This window comes from Sturnira hondurensis, unplaced genomic scaffold (genome assembly GCF_014824575.4).
Source record: "Sturnira hondurensis isolate 20B ecotype Veracruz unplaced genomic scaffold, ASM1482457v3 Scaffold0006505, whole genome shotgun sequence".
NCBI classification, from domain to species: domain Eukaryota; kingdom Metazoa; phylum Chordata; class Mammalia; order Chiroptera; family Phyllostomidae; genus Sturnira; species Sturnira hondurensis.
This window is the reverse complement of record NW_028079136.1, coordinates 7,172,145-7,190,867: the sequence shown is the minus strand read 5'-3', so window position 1 is coordinate 7,190,867 and position 18,723 is coordinate 7,172,145. Positions and strand designations below refer to the sequence as shown.

The 18,723-nt window shown below is 44.0% G+C and overlaps 1 protein-coding gene and 1 pseudogene across 4 annotated transcripts in view; one reads left to right on the top strand and one right to left on the bottom strand.

Moving 5' to 3' along the window:
• Positions 1-1,369: 1,369 nt before the first annotated feature.
• On the bottom strand, positions 1,370-13,739 carry LOC118989802 (40S ribosomal protein S4, X isoform-like; annotated as a pseudogene).
• Positions 13,561-18,723, top strand: part of WEE1 (WEE1 G2 checkpoint kinase) — a 23,993-nt gene continuing 18,830 nt past the window's right edge. The window contains exons 1-5 of one of the 4 annotated variants that reach the window (XM_037050090.1): positions 13,561-14,783; positions 16,159-16,364; positions 17,103-17,166; positions 17,357-17,529; positions 18,010-18,131. In XM_037050090.1, coding sequence (XP_036905985.1) covers positions 14,208-14,783; positions 16,159-16,364; positions 17,103-17,166; positions 17,357-17,529; positions 18,010-18,131 — 1,141 coding nt within the window. In that variant the 5' untranslated portion in view covers positions 13,561-14,207. The other 3 variants (XM_037050089.1, XM_037050091.1, XM_037050092.1) reach the window with 3 other exon arrangements.

Sequence of the window (18,723 nt, the reverse complement as noted above, 5' to 3'; positions counted from 1 at the left end):
GGGAGGATCACTTCATAAATTATATGCTGTATATCCAAAACCAATATAATATTATCAACTATAATTTAAAAATTACAGGCCTAGCCCTGGCTGATATGGCTCAGTGGATTGAGTGCCAGCCTGCAAACCAAAGGATCTCCAGATCGATTCCCAGTCAGGGTATATGCCTTGGTTGTGAGCGAAGTCCCAATTAGGGGGCACATGAGAGGCAACTACACACTGATGTTTTTCTCCTTCTCTTTCTCCCTCCCTTCCTCTCACTCTAAAAATAAATAAAATCTTTTAATAAATAAATAAGTAAATAAATAAAAATTATAGCCCTATCAGGTGTGGCTCCATGGATTAGGTGCCAGCCTGTGAACTGAAAAGTCACCAGTTTGATTCCCAGTCAGGGCACATGCCTGGGTTGCAGGCCAGGTCCCCACTTGGAGGTGTGCAAGAGGCAACTGGTCAACGTATCTCTTGCACAATGAAGTTTCTCTCCCTCTTTCTCCATCTCTCCTCCTCTAAAAATAAATAAATAAAATCTTTTTACAAAATTTTTAAAAAGTTACAAAACCTTTTTAAAATTAATTTTTTAGAGAGAGAGGGAGAGAGAAAGAAACACTGCTTTGTTGCTCAACTTATTTATGCATTCATTGGCTGATTCTTGTATATGCTCTGACTAGGGATCAAACACGCAACCTTGGCATATTGGGATGATGCTTTAACCAACTGAGCTACCTGGCTGGGCTCACAATTTTTTTTTTTAAAGAAGGGGAAGTATAGTAAATTAGAAGAATCCTGGAAGTCCTGTTCCTTATCAGCACCTCACCACAGGCTGCAGCCAGAGCACAAGCTGCTTGTTGTCTGAGACAGGTAGTGAGACCAGTCCAGATGAAGTATCCAGGCTAAGAAAACAGAAGCACCATCTCTTTTCTCCAGAGCAAAACTAGAGGAGGGAGATAGGAGTGTGGAGAAGGGAGGAAAGGCAATAAGGGCTCAGGCATCAGCCACCTGAGAGTTCCTAGTGCATCAGAAAAGGGAAGGGTCTAGGTCTTCAGGACTTGTCACACTTCTGTCTGCCCTAGTCTGTTTTAGCGACAATGATAAGGTCTTCCTCCTGGCTGTCTCTTCAGTCAGCACCTTGGCACTTTGACTCGTTCTCTCATTCAATCCTTAAGATAACCCTTAGTAGTGAGGGTTTTCTTTTTTAAAGATTTTATTTATTTTTTTAGAGAGGGGAGAAGGAGGGAGATAAACATCAACCATCCCCTCATGTGTCCCCCACTGGGTCCCTGGCCTGCAACCCATGCATTCAGCTTGAGGGCTGGAGCTCACCCCACTGAGCCACACCAGTCAGGGCAGAATGAGGGGGTTCTTTTGGACGATTTTGTGTATTACTCTAGATACCTTCTTGTGGTAAATATATCTCCTTTAGGTTACTTTTCTCCTTTTTATTTTTGTAATGCCATGCTGTCTTTAATTACAAAGACTCTTCTGATCATGCTACCTAGAGCCTGTCTCATCCACTGCTCTGTTTGGCTACCAGTGTCTTGTCCCTCTTTTCAGCAATGCTGAGGCCAATAGCCTTTCCACGGGGAAAGGAGAACCATGGTTTGTTGCCTGTGCCAGTATCAAAAATGTTGGAGAGCTGGGGGAAAGCTGTTGCCACTGGCGTCTTTCACATGAACTACGTCAAATGAACTGGGGCATGTCTCTCTCTATTGGTTACCATGCCAGTTCTTCCTAGGTCAACACCTCCAGTCACCACATACAGCTTACCAGGGTCATACTTGATGAAACCAGTACTTTTGCCAGTCTCCAAATCAATCTAATGGTGTCATTCACCTTGATGAGGGGACCAGGGTAGCAGATGGTGTGGGCATCACGGGTTACAGATGAGGGATTCCTTTTGTGCCCACAAAGACCTTCCTTACTTTGCACAACTTGCATGTGGCCTCCTCAGGTGTAATCCGATGGACAGCAAAGTGACCCTTGGTGTTACAGATCATACAGAAATTGTCTCCAATCTTGTGAATGCTGATCTCACCCTTAAAACCATCAGGGTAGGTTATATCTATTGGGACCGCACCATTGCTCTTATGAAACCGCTGCATGAAGATCTTCTTTACTGTTATGATCGCTCTGCCTGGTTCTAGGAATTGTAACTCTACCCCTGTGGCTAAGGGTGAGCGAGTGACCTCTGGAATGCGAGCCGCAGGAGACAAAGCTTGTCTCTGGTAGCAAATGCTGCCTCAATTTCCTCCCTGCCCCCAAAGCATGGTCAGAAGTTCTTGGCAGGTAAGACCCCTCACAGCAGGGGGCAACCTAAGCCAGACTCAATCACGTGAGAGGCCATCATGGAAGGACTGGGCAGGGGGCTGTGACAAAGAAGGAGCAATGGACTCTCGCCCCTCCCCCCGCCCTGACTTTGACAAAGCTCGAGTTCCCATGTCTTCTGGGAGAAGCACTTCCTGGCTCTAATCCCCTTAAGCCTGAATACCTGTTGGGGAGGGGTACAGCTCCTTGCCTTGTTAGAGCGTGTCCTGGGGAAAAATCTGGCACCACAAAGAATTCCTGAAAAACCTGTGAAATCTGCTCTGCTAAGAATGCTTTCATTCATATGTTAAGGGTTCAAGCAGGAAACCCTAAAACTCTGTTCCTGACAGACTCTAAGACTAAGCCCTCAGACTTCTTTGAAATGTTATCTACTGTTTGATCCTTCCCACCCTGTATTCCTGTGTATTACAGCCCAATAAAAGCCCTTGGAGGAAGGGACTCAAGGCATTTTTCTCCTGAGAAACTGGCCACTGCTCAAGGCCCTTTTCCTCTGGGAAACTGGCCACCTCTCCTCCCCAAGCAGATCACATCATGTCTCAGTCATGTTTATTCTCATCCGTAGCACACAGGGGGACTTGCGAGGAAAGTTGCCCCCACACTTTACCTCATCTCTTGTTAGGGCACATTTAAGTCTGCTCCTTAGGAAAATGATGAGAGAGAGACATTATCTCGGCTTGTGGGGACTGGCAGACGGCTGAGGTGCAAGCACAGCGGTCAGTTTATCCAGCATCCAATGCTTTGGAGCTACTACATGCTTCAGATGCTTCTTGGGACCACGGGTCCATGGCTGCTGTGCTAGGCACAGAAAGAGCTTATTGTTTTTTAACAGAATCACAATAGAGTTTTGCAACTTTTTCATTATATCTTAGATATCTTCATTTTGTACATATAGCTCTGTCTCATTAGTTTGTGAACTGCGGTTACTTAGTAGTTAGTGGACATCTGTGTGGCTTCTGACTTTTGGTATGATAAACAATGCCTAGAATGCCCTTCTTCCAGTTCTCCATTTGGCTGATTCCCTCACTTCATTCTGGTTCCTCTCACATGGCACCTCTCCAGAAAGGTCTTCCTAGATCACACTTTTTAAAGTAGCACTTCGCTCCAACCCTTTACCATTTCTTAATCCCTTTTATTTTTTTAAATAATTTATCACTACTTGATCTTTTTTATTATTTTTTTAATTTTTTAAATTTAATTCTTGTTCCAGTACAGCTTTCTGTCTTATATTCCCAACCCTGCCCGCCCCCCGCCCCATGCTCCCCGCCTCCCTCCCATTTCCGCCCCCCACCCTTACTACTTGATCTTTTTGTACATTTGCTTATTCATGTATTTTCTGTATTCACCAGAGACCTCAAAAATTTCATTTAAGTAAAAACTTAAATGAATGCCCTGAAATGCCCTTGCCAGGTAGCTCAGTTAGTTAGTTAGAGCATTGTCCCTGTATGCCAAGGTTGTGGGTTCAATCCCTGGTCACGGTACATACAAGAATCAACCAGTGAACGCATAAATAAGTGGAACAAGAAAATTGGTATTATTCTCTCTCTCCCACCTCCTCTCTCTCTTTCTAAAATCAATCAATAAAAACTTTTTAAAAAGTAAAAATTTGCCCCGGCTGGTGTGGCTTGGTGGATTGAGCCCAGACCTGCGAACCACACGATTGCAGTTTGATTCCCAGTCAGGGCACATGCCTGGGTTGCGGGCTGGTTCCCAGCGGGGGACTCACGAGAGGCAACCATGCATTGATGTTTCTCTCCTTCTCTCCTTCCCTTCCCCTCTAAAGATAAATGAATAAAATATTTTTAAAAAAAGTAAAAATTTTTCCCTGGCTAGTGTAGCTCAGTGGATTGAGCACAGGCTGCAAACTAAAGGGTAGCTGGTTCAATTCCTGGTAGGAGCACATGCCTTGGTTGCAGGCCAGGTCCCCAGTGAGGGTCAACCACACATTGATGTTTCCTTCCCTTTCTTTCTCCCTCCCTTCCCCTCTCTCTAAAAATAAGTAAAAATAAATAAATAGACTTCTGCCAAGATGGAGGCATAGGTGGAAACACTGTGCCTTCTCCCACAACCAAGTTTCAATGCAACAAAAGTTTTGGAGAACTAAGACACACCCAGAGACCAGAAAACGGAATTATACGGAAGTCCGACAGCTACGAACCGTTCAACCAGGATGGTAAGAGACATGGAGTCAGCAGCGGAGCTGGGTTGGGCAGGACAGACCTAGGAGCACAGGCAGCCCGGAACTAGTCGGGGTGCGGGGCAGACTGACCAAGGTCACACATTCGCGCGCAGTGAGACGGATCACGCAGGCCCCAGGGGGCGAACCCAGTGGTGGAGGGCTGACAGCGGTGGCACACTCGCGTGCAGTAGAGTGAGGCGTGTGGGCCTGGTGATGGTGGTGGCTGCAGTGACAGTGGTGGCTGCAGTGCCGGTGGGGGTCGAGGCAGCAGGTGGCAGAGGGAAGCCATTGTCCCTCTTTGACCCCGCCCCCACATACAACATCACAACCCAGCGACTTAGTTGCCCTGCTCTGGTGAAAANAATGAAGGAGAGAATCCTAGAAGCAGCAAGGGATAAGGGGACAGTCACCTACAAAGGAGTACCCATCAGACTGTCAGCGGATTTCTCAAAAGAGACCTTACAGGCAAGAAGGGGCTGGAAAGAAGTATTCCAAGTCATGAAATCCAAAGACCTACAGCCAAGATTGCTTTATCCAGCAAAACTTTCATTTAGAATGGAAGGACAGATAAAGTGCTTCTCAGATAAGGTCAAGTTCAAGGAGTTCATCATCACCAAGCCCTTATTATATGAAATGCTAAAGGGACTTATATAAGAAAGTGATGATGAACAATATTAACAGTGAAAGGACAGCAAACACACAGTTATTAACAACCACACCTAAAACAAAAGCAAACCAAGAGGACAGCTAGATCAGGAGTGGAACCATAGAAATGAAGAACACATGGAGGGTTAGAAACAGGGGGGTGGGAGGAGGAGAAGGGGGGAGAAGGTACAGAAGATAGCATAGATGGTAGGTAGAAAATAGATAGGGGGGAGGGCGAGAATAGTGGGGGAAATATAGAATGTAAAGAACTTGAGACACGTGGTTATAAACTAAGGGGGGAGAATAGTGGGGGAGGGAGTGTGTGGGTGGAGGGGAATGAAGGGGGGGAATAGAACAACTATAATGATATAATCAATAAAGTATATTTTAAGAAAAAGAAACAGACGCCCTCGTGGCCATTTTGGGGGGTTGCTAGGCACACCCTATGCTCTAAGGCCCCGGAAGTGGGAAGTTATTGAACTTTGGGAATCAGGGGGCAGGGAGCCCGGGGAGTCAGGGCGGGCTGAGGGGGCGCTGCAGGCAGGCAGTGGGGGAAAAATAAATAAATAAATAAATAAAATAAGATAAATAAAATAAAGATCATTTATTTTAAAAAAAGTAAAAATTTTGTTTCACTGCTGTGTTCCTAATGTAAAGAGGGGTGCCAGACCCAGGAGAATCTCATAAAATATTTACTGAATTAATAAATATAGCAATAAGCATTCTTTTACTCATCTTTGCAAATCTGTGCAAATGTTTCAGTGGACTTGCTAGGTCAAAGAGTATCAATACTTAAGTTGTAACAGAAAGCATCAAAACAATCTTCTAAAAATACACCTGGCTGGTGTAGCTCAGTGGATTGAGTGCTGACCTGTGAACTAAAGGGTCACCAGTTCGATTCCCACTCAGGGCACATGCCGCGTTGCAGGCCAGGTCCCCAGTGGAGGACAGGTGAGAGGCAACCACACATGGATGTTTTCTCTCCCTCTCTTTCTCCCACCCTTCCCCTCTGTCTAAAAAGAAATAAATAAAATATTTAAAAAAATAGTACCCATTTACACCCATCCCCACAGTACATAGGAATGTATTTCCCAGGCCTTTTGCAACACAGGATAGTATCAGTCTTGGTGACCTTCCTCTTGATTTTAGAATTTAAAATGTGTGTAGGTTTTATGGTAAAACAAAAAAGTAAAGGTGCAAGTCTGCCTCTTTGGGGATCCCACTTCCTTCATTCACACCATACAAGCCATGCCCCTTCTGTCTAGACGACTTGAGCATCGCACTGCATAATGGGTCTAGCCCACTACGGGCCTGCAGTGACCCTGCCTTCATCACATCTCCCTCAGTTCCCTGACCTTACTCCATTCTTGACAGTAGAAAGAGCTAGTCTTTAAGCCAGTAGTAATCCAGTCTCAGAAACAGAGTCCGAGAAATACTAGCTCCATGACTGTGTGATGCAGGCCTATCTGGGTTTCATTTTCTTCATCTGTAAAATGTGAACATAAAAATACCTCTCTTGAAGGGTTCTGTAAAGATTAGATAAATATGTAAAGCATCTGGCTCTGTGCCTGCTTGTTCACTGGCACTATGCCTCCCCTAGCTCCCTCGAAATCACCCCGCTCTTTATAGTACTTATGACATTTCTCATATTCCGACCTGCATAAGGTGGTGCTTGAACATAGCAGGCACTCAGTAGATGACTGCCAAGTAAAGTTGATTTCTGCATTCAGGAAACAGTTCATCCTCATTCAGGAACTAGGTTTTTTTCCATGTATACATTTAAATCACCAGTTGTTGGATCATATCACACACTATTGGGCAAGCCACAGGGTGAGCTCATCTCTCAGTCATGTCTGAGCTGAACAAGGCCTTTTACAGAACTTTAAAACTGACTCACCACTGAGTCATCAAAACAGGAATACCCAAACACTCTTGTTGCTACACAAAAGACCAGCATGGGCCCAGTCTGCTTTACCTCCTTTTGCTCTTTTAAAGAGACAGGGCCCCTTGACTCACTGGAGAAGGGTCATCACCCTTTTGTGCTGCAGTAATCTGAACAAAGCTGGTTTAAATAAGCACAGTGTGGCCAGCAAACAACAGGCAGTACTCGTGGTCATCCAGGTCATTTCCTGTCTATGCCACTGACCCAAGAGAGGCCATTAATCAGTGATCTGAATGTATACTGAGCCTTGGCTTTCTGTTGGGCAGTCCCTTAGGATTCTTCCTATTTATAGCATTTCTGTGAAGTGACCTTTTCAGTTGTTGAAATTCATTAAGAATATTGATAAAAGCAGCCTTTTGTGCCTCTGTAAAGAAAGTAAAACAGGAATATTGAAGAAAATGGGGCTACTCAGTTCCCTTCCAGTAGAAAGGAGTTTTAAAAAAGCAACTAGGGCATTGAGCGCGGGCCCGTGAACCAGAGGATCACGGTTCAATTCCCAGCCAGGGCACATGCCTGGGTTGCAGGCCGGTTCCCTGCAGGCCAACTCCCAGCAGGGGACACACGAAAGGCAACCATACATTGATGTTTCTCGCCCTCTCTCCTTCCCCTCTGAAGATAAATAAGTAAAATCTTAAAAAAAAAAAGCAACTAGGAAGCACCACGTTTTGGTTAACTGCTCCACAGAACTATAATTTTAAATGTGCTGGTTAAGAACTCCGCTCTTATCTAGGGAGGATGGGGTCAGTGAGCAGCATTTTCTCTTGGGAAAGTCTTGAAATTGGTATCATTGCCACAGGGCTGACCGACTGCAGTGGACTATCAAGTCTTTCAAGATTAGGTGGCCTGTGGAAGGGCTGAGATAAATGGGAACAGGCCTGAAGGCTTCTTTCACAAATAAGGCTTATTATAGTCAAGGTTTTGTGTATGAAAAGACACAACATTTAAGTGCCCTAGAATAGTTTCTGATAGTTGAAGACCCCAAGCAAAAACTCAGTGAGACTCTTAGATCATCAAACTTGTTGCATAGTTCACATAATTTACATAATCCATACCTAAAACATAATAAAATCTGCCCTTGATCTACCTTATATAAATGTTAGAAGGATAAATGGCAATAGTGTATTATTGAGTTGGCCAAAAAGTCCATTTAGTTTTTTCTGTAAAATAAAAGACACATTTTCACCAATAACTTTATTGATTGGATATTTTAAGTATGTTGGCTATCTCCCACATGGTATATCGTTGATTGTTTTCAATTAATGTTTCCATTTGATTGCTATCAACTTCAACTGGTCTACCTGACTGTGGAGCATCATCTGGGGAGAAATCTCCAGCAGGAAACTTCCCAAACCACTTTGGACATGTTCAATCAGTCACACTACCCTCTCCATCCACTGCACAAATCTCTTTTTGTCTTACAGTTGCATTTTTACCTTTCTTGAGATAACAAAGTATAATATGCAAAAAATGTTGTATATTTTCTTCCATCTTCAATATTTTAATGGCTACACAAACATTCACCAATATTGATAAGTTTTTTTTAAAGATTTTATTTATTCGCACTGGCTGGCGTAGCTCAGTGGATTGAGTGCGGGCCTGCGAAGCAGAGGATCGCAGTTCGATTCCCTGTGGGGGCACATGCCTGGGTTGCAGGCCAGTTCCCAGCAGGGGACTCATGAGAGGCAACCATACATTGACATTTCTCTCCCTCTCTCCTTCCCTTCCCCTCTAACGATAAATAAATAAAATCTTTAAAAAAAAGATTGTGTGTTCCCTGCTCGGGACTGGCCTGCAACCCAGGCATGTGCCCTGACTGGGAATCAAACTGCGATCCTCTGGTTCACAGGCCCGCACTCAATCCACTGAGCTACACCAGCCAGGTTTGATAAGTTTTTTTAACATATGTAGATATGACAACTGTCACGATACAGTCTAACAAAATTATTTTTAATAAAGTTCAAGACATCTAAGGGCTACTTAATGGGGAAAAAACCAAAAGAACTTTTTGGCCAACCCAGTAGTAGTCCTTAAAGGCTACTTAGACATAAAAAGAAATGTTTACTTCATTAAAACATAATCTCTTAAATGATCACTTTTCCTGAGCTATGCTTTGCAAGTCCTTATTATATCAATATTATCTGTTTTAATTTGATTATCCTCACTGCTTACAAAACCATTAACAAATGTGGATTGTTTTCCAACAATATTGTGTGCTATAATGAAAAGCACACGTAACACTTATTGACCCCTGTAAGGAACAATTTAATGCATTGTTAGCCTCACATTTAACGCACTGAACAACTAAGGAGGCAATGGATTTGACTATACCATACTATATTCTCAAGGGGAGCTGATGAACGAACATGTGCTGAAATAGTCAAACATCACCCCAAGCCATCCATCAGAGGGTATTAAGACAAGTGAGAGTAGGCAAATCTGTACCTGGGAAGTCAAACAGGAGCAGTGGTAGGAGTTACCACATTCTAGCCTGAGATCTGAATCCCCCGGGGCCAACTGGCAGTTGTAACCGGCAGTTAGAGCTGGGTGGAGGTGAGTGAGGTCTGCAGAGAGAACTGGCTGAAGAGAAAAGGTAGAGATAACAAGGAAGATGAAGAAAGATGGCTTAACGTTTTAAAGCTTATTTGTTTTTTTAGGTAAAAAACAGATTTGGCCAACATGAGTTTTAAGTTTTAAAACAGTTATTTGAGTTTTGAGAGAGAGAGAGAGATTGATTTGTTGTTCCATTTACTTATGTGTTCATTGGTTGCTTCTTGTATATGTCGAGGCTGAAGATGGAATTTGCAATCCTGGCCTATTGGAATGATGCTCTAACCCACTAAGCTACCTGACCATGACCAACATGACTTTTTTTTTTAAATTAGAAATCAGAGTAGGCTCTTGTGTTGAGAAAGTTATTATTTCTCCAGAATCAAAAGCATAAATTAGAAAAAAATTCAGCTTTGGGTAAAGCCAGGCTAATTGAAACATTCCTACAGACTGAAAAATTAGTTCCCAGTTCTGAAGTATCTTTCATTCAAAAATGCATTCTGTTAATAATATGCACATATATCCACGTGCTTGTATAAAAAGTATTTGAGAGAGTGACTTAAGAATCTCAATTACAAATCTTTAGAGCAGGAATCTTGCTGCTTGTGCTAAGGAAGGCAAATGGGCTGACAAATAGTGGCATTAAAATGCTAAGTCATCTGTCTTTAATGGGGATAAACAGGTTAAGTTTGTTCTGCCAACATCTAGAAGCAAGATTTTTACTCAGTTATTACATTACCACAAGCTCGTGGATTCTGCAAAAGTTGCCTAGCAACATTATAGTTAGAGACAACACTGGGTAGGGAAAGAACAGGAAATTTAATTAGTTATGTCCTAGGGCAAGTGGGTGTAACCCTGTCTCTCCAGTACAGTAAGTACTTTACTCAGAAACCACAAATTTAAAAAATCAGAACAATCACTAAGAATTTCAGTTAGGACACTGCTGCAGTTAAATCATAACACTGTGCCTCGTTCTCAGCTGCTGGAGGCGGGGCATAGGTTTCATACCCATTTCATACCCATTTTATACCCATACCCATTTTCATACCCATAGCACTTTTGTTTAAAGGAACACAAGATTTTTTTAATAAATGTTCTGGGGCTGCCTTTTAAATTTTTATTTATTAATTAGAGAGAACATCAATATTGTTCCACTTATTTGTGCATTCACTGGTTGCTCCTTATATGTACCCTGGCTGAGGATCAAACCCACAACCTCGACATGTGGGGAAGATGCTCTAATCAACTGAGCTACCTGGCCAGGGCTTTGAAACACAAGATTTTTATTAAATTATTCCAGAGACATTTAGTAAGTGCTTTCTCAGGGGTCAAGGGACACTGCTGGTTGCTGAAACTCTAAAGATAAAACTTGATCTCAGCCAGCCCAGGGTAATCAAAGGGTTTTATATGGTTTAAGCCAGGTGTGGTAGCAAGTCTAGTGCATGGAATATTGTCTTTTATTTGGAAGTAGAGTAAGTCAAGGAAAAGCTTTATAGAGGAAATGGTTCTTATACTGAGTCTTGTTTTCAACTTTTAAAGAAATTCCTTCTTTCCCCCAGTCATTCTGTACATTTGTTGGGAATTTACCTCTTCTGTTCTGTGTGAGGGCCTGGGTGCTAAGAATTTAAAGTTCTAGGGCAGTGGACCAAGAAGTTCCCTTCCTACTGGGAACCCAGGCCCTTTTGCCCCAGCCTAGTTCAAGGACCTCCCAGTTTAGGGAAGCAGACAAGAGGTCAAATTAAAAGTTGAAAACAACAACCTTACCTCCAGGAAGGGTACTTGGGCTAGGGGCTGAAGGAGTAGGTGGGAGACTTCTGTACCATTTGAATTTACATTGAGAGAGAAAAATAAATCAACAAAGACTTAAGGGCCTTATTATCATGAAGAAGATATTGAGCATCTAAGTCACATGAGAATACTGCAATATACAAACAGAAAAGGTCCCTACACTCAAGGGGTTTCACTTTCTAGAACAGGACAGTAATAAATAACACACTTTGAGACAGATATAAGCCTGTTAAGGAAATAAGGCAGGATGCCCTGGTCGGATAGCTCAGTTGGTTAGAGAGCATTCTCCAGATTTGCCAAGGTTGTGTGTTCCATTCTGCTCAGGGCACATATAAGAATTAACCAGTAAATACCTAATTGGAACAACAAAACAAATTGATGTTTCCCTCCCCTCTCCCTTCCTCTCTTTCTCTAATCAATAAATTTTAACAATAAAAAAGATGAAAGCAGAGTGCTATGAAGGGGGAGAGAGGATGTGATAGCAATAGGGGATAAAGAATTCTTATATGGGAGGGGCTTAGGGGCAATAATCAAGTGGGGATGGTGTCTGTGGGGCTTTAAATTCCCATTTACTTAGGAAGCAAGCACACTATGTTTATACACAACTCATTACAGATTAATAAAGAGCAAAAGTTTTCTAAAGTTATTTTTTATTTATACTTTACATGAAATTGGGAAAATGTCAACTATCCATATCAAAAAATTCTATTTGTCCTCAGGAGGACTGAGGGAGAGGCATTGGAGGGAGAATGCCAAACACCACTCCTTGTCTTTGGCCACCATGAATCAAAGAACGCTTCTCCTAGAAACACACCGAAGGAGTAGATTTCCTGTCTTTCAAGCGTTTAAAATTGAATTTAGATTAACATGCAAAAAGACATTTACATATCAGTTAGCAAATGTCTGTAGAAAACAGTGGTTCACCCTTCACTGTGATGTCAGGGAATTCCCCATGTGATAAGTACTAAGATGTGTTTCCATTATTAAAAATCCAGCTTTAGACCTGGTTGGTGTGGCTCAATGGATTGAGTGCTGACCTGTGAACCAAAGGGTCGAAGATTCATTAGGAGTCAGGACACATGCATGGGTTGTGGGCCAGGTCCCCAGTAGGGGGCACGTGAGAGGGAACAACACATTGATGTTTCTTTCCCTCTCTTTCTCCCTCCCTTCCCCTTCTCTAAAAATAAAATCTTTTACAAAAATTCAGCTTTAGTTTAGCCTTTGAAAAATGTTAGAACAATATACACAGTAACTTGTTAATATTCATTAAGTGCTACAATAAAAAGACACTAAAAATCATTAATGAAAACAACAAAACTACATTAACAAACTTAACCCACATATGTCCAGAATTCATGAAAAGTGTACTCTAATGCGAAAACATAAATTGTTTCCGTCCCACCCAGAGGGCAATTTGGGAGTAATTCTCACTTCTATACCTCAAGGAATAACACACACACACACACACACACACACACACACCATGGAGAGAAGAAAACAAGAGAAAGAACAATATTCACCATGGGGTTATTTACAATTGACAAATTAGAAATCTGTATATGAGCCAATAAAGGACAGAGTAAGTCATAATCTGATGGAGTACTAGAGGAATTTCTTTTTTCTTCTAAAGTTGTGTTTAAATTTGCAGCCAGGCAGGATCAATCCGTTTTGCCAACACCTGCCCACGTGCTGGCAAACAAACACCATGTTCCGTGCTGGGGCAAACTGTACTGTTTGTTTTCTGTGGACAAGTCTAGAGTGGACTGCAGAGGGGACCACGACCTGGGGGAGCTCACCTGGCTTCAACCACACCCGCCCTAACAGCCACTCTGGGGTAAAACTAAGTCTCCACAAGCGACCCCCAAAGCAGGAGAGCTACATCTTCTGTCTTACTGATTTCCGAGTCCGGACTAACCAATCAGTTCACACAGTTCGCAAAAACTCTAACCCCGGAATCTACATTTCCGTCTTAGACCACGACCCAAGAGCGTGACCACTTACAGCCACGCCCACAATGCCGGGGACACTAGACCCGAGGCTGGTCTCCTCGAGCAGTTCCCGGGAGCCATAGCGGTTCCGCACATGCCGCGACCCACAGGGAAGCAGAGGCACTCCCAGCCTCTCGTCCCCACTCTCAGACCCCTGGAGCGCTGGAGGGGCCGCGAGAAGGCGGAATTCAGGCAGGCATTCCGCTCGCCTCAGTCCTGGTGGAGACGAAACAGGCTCCAGCCGCCCCCTCCCAGGGGTGCCGCCTCGGCTCCCAGCTCAGCCCTGCCGGGGCGGAGCCGAACCTAGCTCCCTGTGGTCCCGCTCTTTCATAGGGCCGAGGCACAGCACCCACTCAGGCAGGGCCCCGCTCCGAGTACGAGGCGGGGCCACCAGGTTCGCGCCAAAATCACGTAGTTAATCCCTCCCCCGCGGGGTACGTCGCGCCCTCCTTTTTTTCAAACCCGGGGCTGGGCGGGGATTGGTGGACGGGGCAGTCACGTGGCTAACGGTCGCGGGAAGCCGCGGAGCCCGAACTCGCGGCTGGAGTTGCGGAGACCTCAATCTCGCCGCCTCTGCCGCCCCACCTCTGCCGGACAGTCCGGGTCGTAGCTGCCGCTGCGCCCACCGCCGCCCGCAGCCTCAAGCGCCCCGTAGCCGCAGCCCACCGCCACGCAGACCCGCCGCCGAGACCAGTAGACGCGCCCAGTCGCACGTGGCAGACCCGCCCCCTGGACCGGCTGTGTCCCGGACTCCCCGAGTCCCGGTTGTCCCCTTCTCCGTCCCAGCTCCAGGGGCGCGATGAGTTTCCTTAGCCGGCAGCAGCCGCCGCCGTCCCGTCGCGCCGGGGTCTCCTGCTCTTTGCGGCAGAAGCTGATCTTCTCGCCCTGCAGCGACTGTGAGGAGGAGGAGGAAGAGGAGGAGGAGGAGGGCAGCGGCCACAGCACTGGAGAGGACTCGGCCTTTCAGGAGCCCGACTCGCCGCTGCCGCCTGCGCGGAGCCCCACCGAGCCCGGGCCCGAGGGTCGTCGGTCGCCCGGCCCGGCCTCCGGCAGTCCCGGGGAGCTGGAAGAGGACATGTTGCTGCGGGGCGCCTCCCCGAGCGTGGACGCATCCGGCGGCGGGGCTGAGGGCGACTCGTGGGAGGAGGAGGGCTTCGGTTCTTCGTCGCCGGTCAAGTCGCCGGCGGCAGCCTACTTCCTGGGCAGCTCGTTCTCGCCGGTGCGCTGCGGGGCCCCGGAGGACGCGTCCCCGCAAGGTTACGGGGACCGCATGACTGGCGAGGGCCCCTGCTCGCCGCTGCGGGACCACCCGGGCACACCGCCGCACAAGACCTTCCGCAAATTGCGGCTTTTTGACACGCCGCACACCCCCAAGGTAAGAGCCCGCGCCCGCCCGTCCTTTTAAAAACGTGAAGGCGCCTAGATTGGAGCGCGGCGCTGGCCGGGTTCGGTTACATAACCGCCCGGCCGCATCCTCGCTCACTCTCCTGCGCCGCAACAAAAAAATTGGCAGCCTTTCTTTTTGGCCCTGCCCAGAAGTTGTCCGTTAAGATTATGTAACTGAACAATGGGCCTCATCTGGAACTTCTTCATCTTTCAAAGGGGCTGGTCGGTGCTGTCCAGGTGGCTCACGATTGAAAGCCCGCCGAATGGGGGCTGCCCCGAGCTTGTCACCCGGGAGTGTGGCACCGATAGCGTGGTTTGGAAGGAGGCTGGAGTGGTGCTTGGCCCCACCACCTGACACTCCCGAGCGCCGCAGCCATATGGTGCTTTTTAAATGCTGTGATCGGTCCTGTATTGTGGTGTTATCATTTCGTGTCTTCTCACCGTAAGGGGGAAAGCTTGAAGTAGGCAGGAAGAATGCGCTTCGACTGGGGAGAAGAAGTTAGCCTTCCAGCCATTTACACTCTTAAAGACTTGTTAAAGACTTGTAAATCACTCTGGGTAGCATTTAAGCCTCTTTCCGGACATAATATTGGGTAAGCGTTGTTTATACTGTTGGGTTTGCAGTGACCGAGTTTGGTCACCTAAGTGGGATGATTAGGAGTATGGAACAATTAAAAAAAACAGCATTGGGATTGTTCCTTGGACCCTTATGTATTCGTGTTGTTGATAATCGTGAAGTAGGAGTTCAGCATCTGTTAGTGGCAAGAAATTATGCCGATTACCACTAATAGAACTTCAAAAGTAACAACAGGTCTTAAGACTGACACATTCTCGAAATTAAGACAAGTATCTCATTTGTAGGAATAAAAGGGAAAATGTGCTTAAAGAAGTTTCAGTACCTCAGGAAGATGTGCGTTTTAGGCCTTTAGTGTTTATTAGCAGACTTGCCCCAGGCAAGATCCCTCTGGAAGTGAGGGGAGGAGCGTAGCGGAGACGGCTTTCAAAGCCCCATTTAGGGGTTGGGGGGAGGGGAGAGGAGCTTTTATGGGGCTCTCTGACTGCTTTTTATTTTTAGAAAGCATTTGTTAACTTTTAGCCTCCAGAATGAACTTAATTTTAGTATGTATTCATATACATACTAAAGTCTCTAGACCTATTGTACTTGTCTATCTTTCAGAAAAGGTGGTTACTATCCAGCTTCAGAGTCCTAAGTTAACTACTTTATTTTGCTTGAAATACTGCAGTATTTCAAGACGTGTGGGTTGTCTTGGACCTACGCATCCAGCCAGGAGCAAGGCTTGTTGCCGGTTAGGTTGAGAAGGCTGCCCACTTGGATCCTAAAAACTTTATTTTTCCTTTCCTAGAGTTTGCTCTCCAAAGCTCGGGGAATCGATTCCAGCTCTGTAAAACTCCGAAGTGGTTCTCTGTTCATGGATACAGAAAAATCAGGAAAAAGAGAATTTGACATTAGACAGACACCTCAAGTGAATATTAATCCTTTTACTCCAGATTCTCTGTTACTTCATTCCTCAGGACAGTGTCGTAGAAGAAAGAGAACATATTGGAATGAGTAAGTTCGTTATTACTCAATAGTTTGTTTCACCAAACATCCAAGATTGGCTTGGTATACTTAATCAAAACTTAATTTTCAGCTGAATGATATAGAAGTTTATGCTCTGAAATTTTTCGCTATTACTAGTACCTAATTCTCCACAGAGGTAGGTGAGAAGAAATCAGCTGTGGAAAAGGAGTGGCGTGAGAAAGTAACAAAAAAAAAGTCAAGATAATGTCTAGTAAATCTACTGGTGTCAGAAATGAGGCAGGCAGAGAGAGTTGGTTTAGAAAGGCTGTTTTTCTTCTTCTTCTTTTTTTTTTTTTTTTTTTAAGATTTTATTTATTCTTAGAGGGGAAGGGCGTGCAAGAGGCTCATGTGGTTGCCTCTTGCACTCCCCTTTACTGGGGACCTGGCCAGCAATCCAGGCACACGCCCTGACTGGGAGTTGAACCGGCAACTCTTTGGCTCACAGGCTGGTGTTCAATCCACTGAGCCACCATACAAGCCAGGGCTAGAAAGGCTTTTTAAATTTGATATGCTTGGTGGTGTTGGCTTCTGATTAATGAGCATATCTCAACAAGGATCACATTTTAATCAGCTGAGCTTTATCTTGTGATTATAAAATTAAATGCTTTCTTTTCTATTTTTACTCATTAAAATTTCATTTCGCTGTGCACCTATGAGTAAAGTTTTGGATCACTAGTTGACGTATGTTTCACATATGTTCATGAAAAAACACGTAATATTTTTCAGTTCCTGTGGTGAAGACATGGAAGCCAGTGATTATGAGTTCGAAGATGAAACAAGACCTGCTAAAGTAAAGAGCATTTAGTTTTCTTTTTATTGTTTCTGAAATTTGATTTCCTATTTCTTAACAAGTTATATATACATGTTAACTAAGCATTGAAACATACTATATAATTTTAAATTTTCACAGTGCTGTCAACACAGCAAAAATGATTTTTATATTTTTTATATTGTGCATATGGATACACTTTTTATTACAGAGAATTACAATTACTGAAAGCAATATGAAGTCCCGGTATACAACAGAATTTCATGAGCTAGAGAAAATTGGCTCTGGAGAATTTGGTTCAGTATTTAAATGTGTGAAGAGGCTGGACGGATGCATTTATGCCATTAAGCGATCAAAAAAGCCATTGGCCGGCTCTGTTGATGAGTATGTATTGAAAATTTTGTTACTTGATTTTTTTTGTTCCCTATGGTATTACAAACATTAAAGTTTTAGGTGATCAAACATTGAATTTAATTAATTCTGTAACTTTTGAGAAGTTATAATCAAATCCTTTTTATTTTGTACCATTAGTTATCAGACTTGGTAAAATAATAAGCAGTCTAATTTTGGAACCTAACATAAATTTCTTATTTCTAGTAGCATTCATGAATTCATGGTTAGATGGAAGTTTTATCTTTCCTGAGTTCTAGGTCCAGTAAGGTTCCTTCTTTCTAACTGCCATTCTTTAGTGAAAGTCTTTGGAAAAATCTGACATAGTCTTAGCTCTCTCTCAACCAAGTTTTTTTTTCAGTGTAATGATATATGTAGAAGTCAGGTTTCTTTTATGAAGTTTCAGGTAAATTAATTCAGCTTAGACTTGAATAAAAATGATTTATCATTCTATTAATCTCAAATTTCTCCTAGGCAGAATGCTTTGAGAGAAGTATATGCCCATGCAGTGCTTGGACAACATTCCCATGTAGTTCGGTATTTCTCTGCATGGGCAGAAGACGATCATATGCTCATACAGAATGAGTATTGTAATGGTGAGTAACATAACAAGTTCCCCTCTAAACTTGTGAGCTCAAATGAATGAGCACTTAGGGAATATTTATGTTTATTTACGTCTATGTCTCTTTTATCTTTTACAAATTGAAAGATCAGAATTATAACATGAATTTCAAGGGCAGTAATGCCTATCTGCTGTTAAATAAAGATTGAAAACCTTGTCCCTTCTACAGTGCAAATTATTTGTATTCCAGTTACTTGAGTTAAACTGATCTTCTCGAGAAGACACTGGCTTTGCCGTATATATTTTTTATTCCCTATACCTAGCATAGTGTGTGTGGGGGACATAGTTAATAAGACAGGTTCCCTGCATCTAGCTTTCCCTTTCCATTTTATTGTATGAACTGCTAAAACTGATGTTGGTCATTTGTAACGGTGACTCTCTCTTGATCTAAATCTCGCCATTTGCTCAAGGCATTCTGTAATTTTGTCCGCCTCCCCCCCCCTTATCAAATCTAGTTTACCATAAGCATCCACTGAGACTTTTCTATTAAGTAAGTGGTTCTCTAGCTATACCAGCTTCCTTTTCCCCCCTACGACAAACAAAATAAGTAAGTATAGAGGTTCAAC